The 15,572-nt window shown below is 36.3% G+C and overlaps 2 protein-coding genes across 2 annotated transcripts in view; both read left to right on the top strand.

Moving 5' to 3' along the window:
* Nucleotides 1-565: 565 nt before the first annotated feature.
* LOC137385344 (probable serine/threonine-protein kinase DDB_G0275165) lies at nucleotides 566-3,341 on the top strand. Its single transcript, XM_068071792.1, has 5 exons — nucleotides 566-1,227; nucleotides 1,517-1,688; nucleotides 2,284-2,485; nucleotides 2,618-2,721; nucleotides 3,108-3,341. The coding sequence occupies exons 1-5, from the start codon at nucleotides 792-794 to the stop codon at nucleotides 3,172-3,174; spliced, it is 981 nt and encodes a 326-aa protein (XP_067927893.1). The 5' UTR covers nucleotides 566-791; the 3' UTR covers nucleotides 3,175-3,341.
* A 2,105-nt stretch (nucleotides 3,342-5,446) lies between these two features.
* Nucleotides 5,447-15,572, top strand: part of LOC137385624 (glycerophosphocholine phosphodiesterase GPCPD1-like) — a 28,431-nt gene continuing 18,305 nt past the window's right edge. The window contains exons 1-6 of the mRNA XM_068072124.1: nucleotides 5,447-5,606; nucleotides 5,724-5,890; nucleotides 8,803-8,939; nucleotides 11,431-11,595; nucleotides 11,903-12,007; nucleotides 14,101-14,260. Of these exons, the coding sequence (XP_067928225.1) occupies nucleotides 5,458-5,606; nucleotides 5,724-5,890; nucleotides 8,803-8,939; nucleotides 11,431-11,595; nucleotides 11,903-12,007; nucleotides 14,101-14,260 (883 nt within the window). The 5' untranslated portion in view covers nucleotides 5,447-5,457. The remainder of the gene's footprint in view (nucleotides 5,607-5,723; nucleotides 5,891-8,802; nucleotides 8,940-11,430; nucleotides 11,596-11,902; nucleotides 12,008-14,100; nucleotides 14,261-15,572) is intronic.

Below are 15,572 nucleotides of genomic sequence, written 5' to 3'. Positions count from 1 at the left end.
TTGAATATTGTATATGCATGTTTTACATCCTTGCATTATGGATTGACTCACCCATGTTTTGAGAATAACCAAATAACAGGAGCGTTTGCTATGTAATACTGGCAATTAACAAAGTTAATCAAGTGATTAGGAGTCATGAACCATTATTTCTTTAACACAATGCAAATGGTCTGCTTATGGGATAAATTCATTTATATTTGCACTGAATCTGGTGTTATTGACAGTTTAATATGGTTCTCTATCAATTTATGGACATCAGCTTGTGGTTTGATTTTTAGAAAAGGCCATCGGTGGGACAGGGAGGGCATTTTGATGTTGAATTGCTCTCTTTTCCGAATGTACAATGTAGTTTATTGAGTCTGAAATGCCACCTACAAAGCTAAGGCTTTCTATAAGAACAAAATTTGTATTATTGATCATTGAAGGTTACAAACTCTATAGAACATGCCATATGCGATAAGAGTGTTCCGGATGCCGCTACATGTAAATCGGAAGCGGGTAGCTGCGAGACAGAAGCAAAGTGGAAATCTTGTCAACGACATTGCGGCATATGTCGAGACGAAGATGAAAAAGATCTTATATCAAGTTCAGTCTCAGTAAATAGCGTTGCCGTCGTGGATCACGAGCCAACATATCTTTGCTTAAAATGGATACAAAAATGTAATGACCCCACAGTACAGAAACTATGTGCGAAAACCTGTGGGTCTTTGTCTAGTCAGTCTTCACCAACAGTTGGTATTCAAACTAAAGCAGCCTTAACTTCATTCCCTACCACTACGTCCTCAAATAACATGACAACTCAAGCAGTGGAAACATCTTCAGGACAAACTAACTCAGAAATGCATTCAACTTCAACAGCATATGTCACAAGCGCATTACCAAATGCAAAGTCCACTCAATCACAAGAACCATTTTCAACAACACTAGACTCCTCCAACTCTTCTATGAATGCAACAGACAACACGACGGAGTACATTACTGTTACTAGAGAGACTTTAACAACTACCAGCAGCATCGACAGCATCACCGTCCACTCCACACCACAATTGGTATCAACACCCAAAACAAAATTTACATCCAAACCATTGTCTTCACCCAAACCACAACCTACAACCGCAGCGAAATCCACCGTCAAATCAACAAAACCTGTTCCAGTTACCAGCAACCAAGCTTCCTTCACAAAAAGCATGTCATCTACAGCTATATTGCCTGAGTGGAAATCAGCAAGTAAGTTTACTTATTTTTTAATTATTTGCGATGATCGTATTTTTTAAGATGAAAATAAAATTCAGGTTATGACTTTAGGCACTCTAACATGCAACAAGAATAGGCGTAGGACTGTTTTGCCATAGGTGCACAGAGAGATTACTCCTGCATGTTAAATAAATTGAAAATGTGGATAAGAAATGTACGGTTGTTATAATAGTCTTGTATCTTCAATGGAATAACTGTTTGTTCATCACATGACTAATTATCAGATAACCTGTTATGCCACATATTTATTTGTGTTCTTCAGTAAATGTGGATATGAGAGATGGAGAATCTATTTATATAAGAATTGTCTCTTCTGGTTTCCTGAAAAATGACCACCTAGATATAATCCAGTCCGAAGTTGAAAAATTTCTCAAAGACAAGTTTAATATAACCGATGTGAAACAAGAAAAAATTGAAGACGGTGAGACAAAAAGGTTTGTAACTTTAATAAGATAGCTAATATTCATGCTTTATTCATAAATGGCTTTTGAAGCAATTAGATGTCAGCATGCTGTTGGTCGCACTGCCAATACGACCTGAGAGCTCACAGTTGTTACTTGTGGTGGCTCTGTAAGCTCCTAAGAATAATAACGTTAACTGTTAAGTGGTAGAACTTTGTATGTTTGGCTGCTTTAGATGGGTAGTAGACTGTGGACCCACTTGTCTGAGTTAAGGCACAGTATCGCTATAATAGACTAGAGCATTTTCAGCCTTCAACTAGTTTAGTACCGGTAGGCTGCCACCTAGTCGCTATTTTTTTGCTGTAAATGTGTGGCGATAGCTTATCTTAACATTTGGCCAAAGTCTCTGGCCATTTTGACTGTTCCTTTTTCATCTTATACTTATACATCCTCTGCTGGTGTTACTTTAGACTCTCCAGATTGTGTTGCATGGAGTTGCGATTTACCATTGGTTCAAAATAGTAAATGAAATAAATACTATGAGGAGAAAGTTATCTGAGCAATCTACAAAAGCAACATTAGCATACTGCTTCTTAACAAATGATTTTTTGACTTCTACACATTTCAGTGGGGAGGCTGTCACAATTTTGACGTTGAAAGCAAAGGTTCCAACTGGACAGACGGCGGAGGACATTAAAATTGAGCTTAAAAAGGATACATCCTTCCCAAACAGAATACATAAAAGAATTCAAGAGATTGATGCAAAGTTTGGACTTTATGATGGAGAAGTTATCATGGACCCTAATACTCCTGGGTCCAGCTCAAGTGCAGTGCGTTTTATTATTGTTTATTCGTGCAGTTTCAGCCATTAAATTGTGTTTGCTAAAATTGTTATTCTAAAACATTATTCTGTATTGTGTATTACTACTAGCATATTTTATTACTATCTCTTTGTGTTACAGAGTAAGTCTTGGGCAGAGACTTATTGGTATGTCATATTCGCAATCGGATTGGCTGTTCTGATCGTTATTGGTCTAATCATATTAGCTGTAACATCAGTGAACAGGTGAGAATAAAATGAGGTATTACTGGCTTTCTAGGTGCAAAAACTTGCAGTGCTATATTTTATTCTGCTTGGAGAAAGTCCAAACTTCCAAAAGGGCCAATAGTTGTTTCAAATATTTTATGAGATCTTTTAATATTAGGACCCGAAACATGTTGACTATCCAGGTCCATTCCAATCAATCATGATACGCAAATGGAAAAAATAAATTGCAGTGTTGAAATACTGAAAATGTTTTGGCCCCAATTTTGTTATGGTAGCGAATGACTATCTCACGCCATATCACATAAACATCAATAAAGGACCACATTCTATTATCGATTGCTAAATATTCTCTTTTAATTCATTTTTAATTGGCTGCATATAAATAACTCTCTTGTATCTTGTAGTCGTCGTCGGAGACAGAAACTAGAGCTTCAATCAGATCCTGAAAAACTGGCTCACACCAAAGTATAAACTCAAATTTTTCATGGCGTTTTATTTCTCTGAGACCTTGTAAATATTGCCTTTTAGTATACCATGATATATTTTTGTAATATTTAATTGATCTAATATAGTATATATTAAGTTGACGCTATGTTTTTTTTTACTGCTACTATTGAAATTTTTAGAAAATGACTTGCATAACCTACAATAGATCCCAATGATAAGTGAACCTTAAGAGAATTATCTGCTCTTTTAGCTAGATGGTGTATCTACTATTATAATAACCAAAAATAAATACTGTACAATTGTATGCTCCTACAGTATCATTTTACTTTACACACAAATGAAAATATTTCTTATGACAAGAAAATATAACCACTGCGTTTTCTAGATTCAGCCTTTTTATTCAATTATCTAAATCTTTAACTTGTCTCACATTTGCTTACGCATGAGTAAAGAGTAACTTGCATAAAATGCTGTTTAGGGCATTTGTTACATTTGCACTAGTGATTATAATCGACTCTTCATCAAACTTCTTAGGTTTTTCATGTATTTATTGTTTGGGATTGGAAACCACATTTTGTAATACCTTCATTTAAGTTTATAGTTCATATTAATACTTAAAACTGTTTAATCCTTCAACGTGGCAATAATGCTGTATGTCCAGGCCTGCCAACCCAAAAGTGGGGCAATGCATGAGATTTGGGTTTGGAGCAATTGATGTATCAATGGTAGTTTGTATACAGTTGTGGAAATTGGGGCAAAAATCTCATGCATTTCTCACGCATTTTCACTTTTTCTTTGGGGTGATTGCGTGAGTCTCACGCCCAATGCGTGAGAGTTGGCAGGTATGTGTATGTCATTACAACCACCACTACAAAACTATACACAAAAATAAATTGCAAGAGAAGGTGAAAAACAGAGCTGCATGGAAGTCAATGATAAAGCCTAAACCATCAGACAGTCATTGTCGAAACAACCGGCTGCAAAAGAGAGAGAGAAGAAAATATATGACTAAATGATATGATTTAATCTCGGCAAAGTCTCTGAATGTTCTATTTGGTTTCATAATTTAAGTGTAGAATATATTGATAGAGTGTAGAGAGTGTTATCTTTTTAGTAGATTGGGAATATCTTGCAGGAATACCCAGCGCTTGTTTTTCAATCATGAGTTGTGCATTCATTATGAAAAGAGAAAATAACTCTTTTGCATTAAACACGTTGTTAGAACGACAGTTCATCGATTGGCTCCATTACACTAGTATCGACAACAAGGGTAAACTTATTTGTAGCGTAGAGGCTATGAAGAAGTGTTAGGAAGTATAATAAATTGACCAATAAACACACAAGCGCTTTTAATGTGACCCAATCCCGATGAAGAATAGAGATTTGTAATTTAGCTCAGGTTTTTTACCTCAGATTCAAACGCTTAAATGTACCTTTATATGAAGTAACGATTCGACATACCGTTCTCGCTTGTTGGGTTCAGGTTCATGCAGATATTATTGTAACGTTCATAATTATCGCGAACAATCAGGAAGGATGATGAAATTCAACCAATCAACGTCATATGATATAGTTGTAAAACAGAGCTATTGTCTTGTAACTTGCAGTAACACCTAAATACACGAGTGAGTCAATATACACAATTTCGCTCGGATATCGAGTTAACGAGATTCATCTGAGAAGCGATTAGTAGCCTATTTGTGATACGATATTTTACACTCGCAAGTGCTACAGGCAAGTGTCGCGGTATAAGTGTTATGTTACGTATTTTATGTTTGATGTGTTTATAATAATAGTTAGGTGCCGGTATGGCTTCTATTAGCGTTGATTAGCATGCTGTTGTTCATCAAAAAGGCTATTAAAACGCTTGAAATTGTGAGAAACAGCTTCACGTTATATAATAATTAGATGTAGAAACATGACGTTTTTAATAGAGCTTATCGCGACTGAGAGTGTTCGTCGCACCCACAGTGTATCGCAATTGCTTTACCTACAATCTGTGTGTCAATAAGCTTGCCTACCCTTCATATTCAACATTGAACATATTTTAAATACATTTATACTTTAAATTTATATTAACAATTTGTTGCAACCTCTTTTACTCTCAGTAGTTTTAGTTCAGGAGTACTTCAATCTATTAGTTGCGGTTAGAAAAAAATATTTACCCTCAACCTTTATTTAGCTGTTTAGCATGTGTTTGTGTTAAGATACATGTATTAATTGCTACAATTATTGAGAAAATGCTTTGATTGCTGTGAATGTAATGTCAGTGCTCACATTAAGAATTTTCCAGAAATTTGTGAGAGAATGGCTGCTTCGATCACCATAACTCTCGAAGTAAGGGTGAGTACACAAAAGAAAGACAAAGTTGCAGTTACTGGTGCTCAGCATGTTCTTGGCGCTTGGGATCCAGCCAAAGTCATCTTTCTTAAGCCTCGAAAATCTTTGCAGGAAAAGTATGTTGATATGGGTTTAATATGCTTTATCGGTTTAATAGAGTCATCATTAATGGAGTTTATCATGTCGCCTTTGTTAGTTTTTATAATAGCTTTTGAATAAAAAAATTTTTGTAGTGATGTTTGGTTCACCAAGATAACAGTGGGACTCTCATGTAAGACCCTCGACTATCGCTATCTCGTCTGCAGGAAATTCAATTCTACAGGTGGTGATGATGTTGACGAGACGCACATTATTCGGCACTGGGAATCAGGAATTGAATGTCGACACAAAACAATCGCAGGTAAAGAGTTATGTTTTGTAGTTTTAAACTGAAGCACAGTTTTGCAAGCTTCAGCGATTAGCGGGTAGAGTTTGTAAGGCTTACCTTGATATACAATATGTGTAATAATAGGCTTGAGCTGTGTTTAAAAGATTATGAAATAAGGAGTCATTTAATAGGTGTAACTCTTGAACACTTAATCCTTGGTCATATCGAACACTGTTACAATATTGCATTGATGAAACACAATTGTTGACCTTTCTTACAATGCAAATAGAAATTTTTGGCTTGTTGAAGCCTTTCTGACTGATCAAGGAGAACCTTGGCATCAGCAGACACTGACCCTCTGGGCAGAGTTATATTAAATAAGTTTGCTAACATGAAATTAATTTTAAACATTTAAAAGGTTTGAAAGTTTTTATTAACAGCTACCAATATTTTAGCTTTTTTCTTCTCCTGTATTTTATAGTTTACTAAAACCTCAGCTGATTATGCTAACAGCTATAGGCAGCATACTGCATATAAAGGAAAACATCTAACAAGCCAATATCCACTTAGATATCACATATATACTTAAAAAGTATTTCAGTTTTTAAATTGACTAACTGTTTATTTAGAATGATGCTGTCTGTGTAGCTGTCTTATATAAAGGCAGCAGCCACCATATGCATATGTTTACATCAGCTCTGGCTGCTGGCATGCATAATGGAGATTTTCATCTATGGCAATTTTGGGCTGAACCTGTTGCAGATTCTAAATGAAAAGACTCTTGTTATGCTATAGTATACTTATTATGGGAGCATAGCTCCCTGCTAGCGAAGACAAGTCCAACCACCATTAAGTTTAAATCAGGATGAGAGGTGTGTCACTCAGCGGCTTGATGGACATGTTGTATTTTATTCATGTCCTTCATGGCTTATTTGGGGTCATCAGTCGATGGCTGAATTAATAGAATTACAATGAATTAACGAATCGATAAGTTTGTACTGCCCACATCCTGAATAATAAAACAATATGTCTGAAAAACCAAACCCAGAGAGCTCGCAATGTGCTTTCCATGTTAAATTTTAAGTAAAAACATATTTAAAGAAGTTTTCAATTTGATTACCCATTTCAATGAATTTCACAGTTGGTGACATTTTGTAAGTGTGATAAAATAGCATATTTGCTAATTTTCTATATAGAAACAAAATTTGGTTTTATGCAATTGTATGCCACACCTGTATTAGATAATTTCTATATCACGGTAAGAGTTTTATCATGACCTCAATTTGATTTCTCTACCTTTCTAATAGAGATTCCACAAATAATGCATTGCATCGCCAAAGTTGTTGTGATTTTCTATGTTTTATGCGAGTATCAGGAACAGTGCTAAGCTTTACAAAAGACCAAATCTCAGTTTAGTAAGGATTGTGTGCAGACTCTGCACCTGACTTGTCCACCATGTACCCACAATCCACCGAGTACATCCTGAGTTCTCTCCGCGAGTAGTAATTATACCTGTGTGTACTTCAAGAAGGGCCAGCAGACCATCAAAAGAATTAGAACAATTGTTCACCATCTACTACTACTAAATTCACCATTTTGCTACATAGCCTTAGTGCCCCAAGGTCACCATAGAGGTCATCATAGAGGTCTCCATAAGTGTTTATAGCCTGCTAAGATTTCCACAGGTCAAGACATAGCAGGCATAGCTGACGCGTTGCATAGTTTTTGGCTGTGGCTTTTTCTGAAGCTACAAAATGACATGTCAAAGTTGACAAATAGATTGACCAATGAGAAATTTCCAGGAGCAGGGGGGTCAAGGGTGGCCTAGTGGTAGCGTCTTTGATTGTCAACCATTGGGTTGGTGGTTCGAGTCCTGCTTAACGCTGATTTGACAAAAAAAACTCACAGCAAGCTTTCAACCCCAAACTGCTGGGTCCTTCGGATCTAGACCTTAACTTAGAGGCCCCGTGTACCACACTGTCAACATGGACACATTAAAGATCCACTTCTGTCCTTCACACACCGGGCAAGTGAAATGGCTACCTGGCTGTGTCAGACTGGACGTGTTGCATTGGCATCCCTTTAGGCTAATCCGACAGTTTCGAAAGTGGTAGATACTGAGAACTGGGTCACCTCTTCTCTACCATACTGCTTGACCCAAGCACGCCTCGCTAAGATGCAAGTCATTGTCGAAAGTGACAGACAGCAAGCCATGTGAAAGCTTCTTTGGTGGATTTTCCATTACAGTTAGTGAAGTACTGACAGCATATTTTGGTCTAATGTGGGTCATCAACGATTTGTAATTTTCAGTTTGTGCTGCTATTTGCATCGTTATATTTTTTGCTCAAGGAAAATATGCTATACACTAAAACTAAAAACTAATTTAGTTCGAAAATATTTTGAGCTCTTGACATGAATCAAATTAAAAAGAAACTTTAGGATTTTTTAGATTTAATTTCCTAAAAGAACTATCTGAAAAGTTTCAGCCTGAACAGTTCCAATTTGCCCCGCTAGCCTTGACATACCGTTTACTTTTTACAAATGAGAATATTTTTGTCGATATATAAACAATTGTACACATGTAGCCCTGTCATCGTCATTTTAAAAAAATTCACTGATAAAACTGGCTTACACAGGAAATGAATTAAATCAAATAAAAATTGTTTGTTGAAATCAACTTTTTCAATCAGTTTCAGATGTTTTGGTTTCATCTTCACCGATCCAGGCCGATCTGTTTAGACACGACATATCGGCAATACAGCAGTTTAGCTACTCCTTTAGTTATGCAAATGTAGGGGGAATCCTCAGGTCTTGAGTGTGTCTCTCTCCAATTGGCTCAGCCAAGGCATACCCCGCTGTTACCGTTGCCGTTTGAGTTCAGATTATTATTGTTAAAACATGAGAATGATGTGAATGTGAGTCACCCTGTATCAATGTTTTTCTAGAACTTGGTCAGAGTAATACAGTAGATGTTTATGGCAGCTTTGAACCTGATAAGAGAATGTTCATAGACCAGGGATGGCTCATTGATGAGACAGAAGTACAACTGCGTTTCCACAAGAACCCTATTCGTATGTTTAGGGTAAGTACAGATCTACCCGCCGTTAGTCCGTTCATCATATACCTATAAGGTCTATATATAAATTCTTGTTTATATGTGTTATTGTGACTCTCAGGTAATGCTTATCTCACCCCCTTCTTGCCTTCATGATTAGTACGAAACCATAGTTTATTGCTAATCTTTATTTTAGCAGACATTTTATGTTGTATGCAGACTGCTTTTCCTTCGCTCATTGGACCTGTTGTTATCATCTTTGGCATCCGTTATAGTCAGCTACTCTCCAGGTTTGTGAGTACCCTAGGACACTTATATTTCGCTAGTATTTAGTTTCGTGAGTAGCATACAGAGTAAAATTTCGCTGCAACTTAATTTCGCAGCTCTGATGAGTGCGAAAATATAGTGATGTGAAAATAAATGCAGTGGAACAAACATCATTAGATTCCTCAGGTCCAGTTCACTGGTACGAAATATTTTTCAATTTGGGACTACCGTACTTTTCGTACTATAAACCACACCTCTATATAAGCTGCATCTGTTTATTTTCCAAAAAACGGTAATAAAACAATACATAAGCCGCACCTTAGTATAGGCCGCAGAACTATGGACTGTGCTTTTTAACGTGGCAGCAACTTTGCCATTTAAACGGAACAGTGCAGAACGGCACAGTTTCGTATTATCCGACGCTTTTTAACTTAGTGCCTAATGGGACAGTACCGTGAGGCATTGTTTCGTATTCTCTTTCACCGCTAGAAGCGCACCAATTGGAGATTCCCGTTAGTGCGCCCTAGCGGTGAAAGAAAAAGCCACAAATTAGCCGCACCCTTATATAAGCCGCAGGCTCAAATCATCAGAAAAAAGTAGCGGCTAGTAGTCCGAAAAGTACGGTAGTTTGTATTTGTGAACCGAAGGTAGGAATGTGTAGGCGAGCTCAATAATGCAATTTGATCGCTTGCTGCCATTTGTCTCCTGGACTATCAATGACCTCAAGGTCCCTGCCGCAGTGAATGATGTGGTACCAATATTAGAATTCAAGTATTTATAGCACGCGGTGGCCATGGCTCTGGGTTGTTATTGCTTTTGGTTGGTAATAAAATTCATCACCACAATAATTATTATTCAATTTTATGACTTTCTCTACCAGACTGTCATCCTCATCAGTTACAAATTCAACGACTAAACTAATATCATTGTCTTCCTTATTTGTTAGGCTTTTCCAAAAAAACTTATTATCTTAATTTGTTTTGCCGTGCTACTCAGCCGGTGTATTAGCTTTAATGAGTTTAGCAAAAATTGCCCAATGAGCCGAGCCACACACGAAAATTGCCTGCATTTCTAATATGACAATTTTATTGTGAATGTCCATGAACAAAGACATTTAATTTCGCGTTTTCGCTCGTTCGTTATGATAGTTTAGTTTCGCTCATGAAATTTTCGCGAAAGGATTACACCGCGAAAATGCGAAAATTAGATGCCGCGAATACATAAGTGTCCTAGGGTAGAAGGGTTGCTGCTTGGGAATTTTAAAAATGCCAATGAGAGACTAAAAAAAAGAATATTGCTCTAAACTTTGTCTTGTAGATCTGCATTTATGAACCAGATCAACTCTTCACTTGAGATTTACTTGTTTGGTTGCACATATGGTAAAGAAAGATCAACTCTTTGCGCTAGCCGGTTTTTCCCTCCCACAGTTTTCACTAAAGTTAATCTAGAAGTGAATGGCCTGTCATTACAAGACCTTCCAAGGACATTGCATCTAAGAACTTGTCTCTAGGAGATTAGACAGCTTCAATACTCTTAGTTAGATGTAGTGTGCCTTATTAATCAGGTTCTATACTAAATAGCTTCGCAATGATGTTTGTTTTAAATTTCTGCTTTTTAAAGCTCACTGAGGATTCAACAATAACTTTGTATAAAAGCTTTTCAAATAGGCAGTTTGTAAAAGACACGTTGTACTGAAATTAAAGCTGGTATTGCTTGGCTACAACCTTATTAAAATGTTTAACCTTTTGTCAAACCCCAACTGTAAGATTTAAATTAGTAAGTACTATAAAAAAGAATACAATTTTCTAACAGTTATAAGAAAGGGTGTGCGAAGAGTACCCTAATTTATATTATAAAGATAGTTAGCAAAGTATTGTGAACACAACAGCTGCTGATAATAAGGTTTCACCAAAATCATGTGTATAGCATTACTAATACTTTGCATTTGTAGTTGAATAAAATAATTCATTAGAAGGAGAGGAATTCAGCAGTAGCAAAAACTGCCTTTCAAACTAAAGAGCAGCGCACCACTTTTCTTTCCTCCGCGTGGTTTGCCCCACGCTGTCCGCGTAACAACAGTAATAGTGGATAAGTAAGCATTAGTCCAGTAAATGAATCATTTGCTGCCGAAAAGTTAGACATTGCACAAGTACACACTCTCATAGACCATTCATGCAATTATTACTTGAATATAGCCTCATCACCAGTGACTCCATTGCTAATCGCTCAGCGTCTGCTATAATGTACGCAGAAACGAGACGCTGCCAACTCGTATAAGGTGAAGTGCTCATCAGTCAACCTCTTCCACGATGCGTATCCGAGGCAGGACTCCTATGCTGGACAGAACCTCGGCTACACTGCGGAGGAGCTCTTCGATAGGGTCATTCATGCGAGTAACCCCTTGATTCGAGTCAGCGTGAGTGACTTATCAAAGCCTCTTGATGTTTGTGCTGCTATTATGCAATATACATACAATCTACCTGATGCGTGTGATGATAATCAGATGCACTTTATTGTGAATAGTTATTGATAGCTAGCAGATTTTATACTGGTGGAGGAAGGCCTATTTACATTGCCTTACAGGACAAGCACAGTAAGTTTAGTCTAGTGTTGGCTACGTTACTGAAAGGAAGAAACTTCTCCAAGAGATGAGCACTTGTTGCAGCCCTAAAGCTGATATAATAGTTGTTACAGTCCTGGCATGCAATCCTAATATATTGCAGGCACTCGGACGCTATTGGAACAAGGAGCAATCAGTCTACGGGATGTCCATGTCCAGTGATGACTACATGTTCTACAAATTGAGGACTTACGAGCTCGACTCCCACGTATGGTGCTATGCGCATTGTTCTTGTATGATAACATCGTAGTTGTTAGGTTGTGCGCTGATATATGTATTTTAATTGGTTGTTTGACGTCAAGGAACGCGCAAGAAAATCTCTTACACTCTAACCATTGAAATTATTTATTAAATGATGTTTTGCTTCACCCGAGTAGGATTTGTATTTCTGCTGCTACAAGACGTAATATTCAAAGCCGAAAAATCTCCACACTTTATCTTCTTCAAGAAGAAATAATACATTGATACTATGTTAAACATAAAAATGTTAGACGTTAAATGACCTTTTGAGAATTCACTACTCAATGGAACTTAACAACAGAAGATAACAATACATTTGTGAACTACTCTGATGGTGGCCGTCTACTCGTTTCCGGATAATGATTACAAGACTGATAGCTTACTTTGGAGATATTTTTTCATGAAACAATTTCTAATAGCTGGATCAGGGCTAATGGAAAATGTGTATTATAGATTATAGAACTATATAGTTGGCTAGCTGATTGGGTAACTAAGTGACGGAATACACATTTTAATCAGGTGGTTTTTTGCTTGAAGCTTCTGTAGAACTTCGTTTAAATTAGCGTAATTTTCATTACAAAATATTTCTTACTAGCAATATAGTTTTGAATGAATTGTTACCCCACTTGATTGGGTATATATTGCTAAATCATGAAGTCTTTCATGGTTTGCTATCAATCATTTCAAACAGTATTATATTGTTCGAGCAATGGTGTAAATATTGGCAGTGTTTAACATTACTTGGATTTATGTTATTTTCTACCTAATATTTTAAAATGAGCACATGCATGATCTTAAATTGTTAGCATTCTTAAGTTGTAAAAACAAGCAATTATTTTACTACAGACATCTGTCTGAGGTATCACATAGGTATCAGAATCATTGCATAGTTACGGTATTTTAAGGCCTCATTACGTAAAGATAGAACGGGGGGGGGGGGAGGCAAATCTATAATTGTTTTGACATAAATCAAACTGTAAAAAGTTTATAACTGTATAAGATTGCAAGCTGCCCTTGTCACATTTCCTTTGAGTACCATTTCCTCACTCTGCGTTACTATTGGGCATAGAGAGCTGGTTCACCATAATAAAGTCACTCTGTCTGCTTGTGGAGTGAAAACTTTTCAATGCCATAGTTTTTTTTCGAATGCTTCATTTAATTTGAAATCGCTTTCCAATAGGTATAAACTATGCACTGAGAGGCGTGTATAATAGCCAAACATAAATGGACAACTCCAAATCCTGTATTTTGCCGTTGCAATTTTGGTCAAAATTATTTTTATTTGAATTATGTAAAGATGCTGTTCTAGTTTCATTAAACAGTTAATTGTGAAAAATCCTGTTATTACTATTATCTGGCCTGCCTTTATACCAAAATCAATTTTAAAAGAGGTTTTTTAGTTGCTCCATGGCTTTCTCTTTACTATTGCAGTGATGCCCAACAACAATTTTATAAATACTTTTCTCTGATTGCTTTAGGCTCGCTGCTCATTTGATACCTATGATATTTGGTATTGATGCGACGCTGGTTTGTGAAAATACTGTATTGAATAAATCCAGAGAATATAATAAAATAGGTCAGGACATTTATGTTAGTGTACTTGACATTTTACTGCGGCCATATTCACTGTGACTTCATGGTTGTACCTGATTTACCTGTCAATTTTGCTTGAGCAACTACGTGTAAGTGAATCTCAAGAAATTTATGGAACTTCTCTCATTGTTGTAACGGCTAACACACCTGACACAGATGCCATATCTATCTGATATATCATATCTGTGACAGACGCGATACCTGCCATAATTACTATATGTATGACAGATAGATTCTGTCACATATGTCATATCTTTTGCATATGGCATACAGAATCACAGATCAATTTACACCGTAGATATCTTACCTGTCACATAGCTGTTGCGCCTTTCATTGCTGTCATGTTTGCCATTAATGCTACATATATCTATCACAAATATCCTTGCAAAAATAATTTAAACTTTTTCCTGAAGGAAGCAGCGTTGGCTGAAGCAATCTACACCAATAATCTATAGCTGGGTGTTGTAGGGTATTAAAGTTGACTTCTACAGTGATGTAAGTGACCAGACAACAGCTCCCACGCTGCTAGGCTACACTAATATCTTACCTCTTCATTTAGACAGTGGATCAGGTTCCCTTGTCTTAGCTGTTACGGGTAGCCATGGTTTGCCCATAGGCCAGGTAACGGGTAAGTTTGTATTCTTGTTTGTTTTTTACAAGTAGGATATTGTTTGTACCAGGTGATAGTCGTGCGGTGCATCACTTATTGTAGTAATTAGGTTATGTATTAAAATCCATCTCGTAGAAAAAATTTTGTTTTGAAGTTGAAGACTCCATTATTGTTATTTTATCAAAATCATCAGTAGTAATATACATGTGATGTATTTAATACCTGACTAGTGTTATCAGTAGTAATATACATGTGATGTATTTAATACCTGACTAGTATTATCAGTAGTAATATACATGTGATGTATCTAATACCTGACTAGTATCATCAGTAGTAATATACATGTGATGTATCTGATACCTGACTAGTATTATCAGTAGTAATATACATGTGATGTATCTGGTACCTGACTAGTATTATCAGTAGTAATATACATGTGATGTATCTGATACCTGACTAGTATTATCAGTAGTAATATACATGTGATGTATCTGATACCTGACTAGTATCATCAGCAGTAATATACATGTGATGTATCTGATACCTGACTAGTATTATCAGTAGTAATATACATGTGATGTATCTGATACCTGACTAGTATTATCAGTAGTAATATACATGTGATGTATCTGGTACCTGACTAGTATTATCAGTAGTAATATACATGTGATGTATCTGATACCTGACTAGTATTATCAGTAGTAATATACATGTGATGTATCTGATACCTGACTAGTATTATCAGTAGTAATATACATGTGATGTATCTGATACCTGACTAGTATTATCAGTAGTAATATACATGTGATGTATCTGGTACCTGACTAGTATTATCAGTAGTAATATACATGTGATGTATCTGATACCTGACTAGTATTATCAGTAGTAATATACATGTGATGTATCTGATACCTGACTAGTATTATCAGTAGTAACATACATGTGATGTATCTGATACCTGACTAGTAGTATCAGTAGTAAAATACATGTGATGTATCTGATACCTGACTAGTATTATCAGTAGTAATATACATGTGATGTATCTGATACCTGACTAGTATTATCAGTAGTAATATACATGTGATGTGTCTGATACCTGACTAGTATCATCAGCAGTAATATACATGTGATGTATCTGATGCCTGACTAGTATTATCAGTAGTAATATACATGTGATGTATCTGATACCTGACTAGTAATATCAGTAGTAAAATACATGTGATGTATCTGATACCTGACTAGTATTATCAGTAGTAATATACATGTGATGTATCTGATACCTGACTAGTGTTATCAGTAGTAATATACATGTGATATATCTGATACCTGA

The sequence above is a fragment of the Watersipora subatra genome, chromosome 1 (genome assembly GCF_963576615.1).
Source record: "Watersipora subatra chromosome 1, tzWatSuba1.1, whole genome shotgun sequence".
In the NCBI taxonomy this organism is placed as follows: Eukaryota; Metazoa; Bryozoa; class Gymnolaemata; order Cheilostomatida; family Watersiporidae; genus Watersipora; species Watersipora subatra.
The sequence above is the reverse complement of the archived record's forward strand: the minus strand, read 5'-3'. Positions and strand labels throughout refer to the sequence as shown.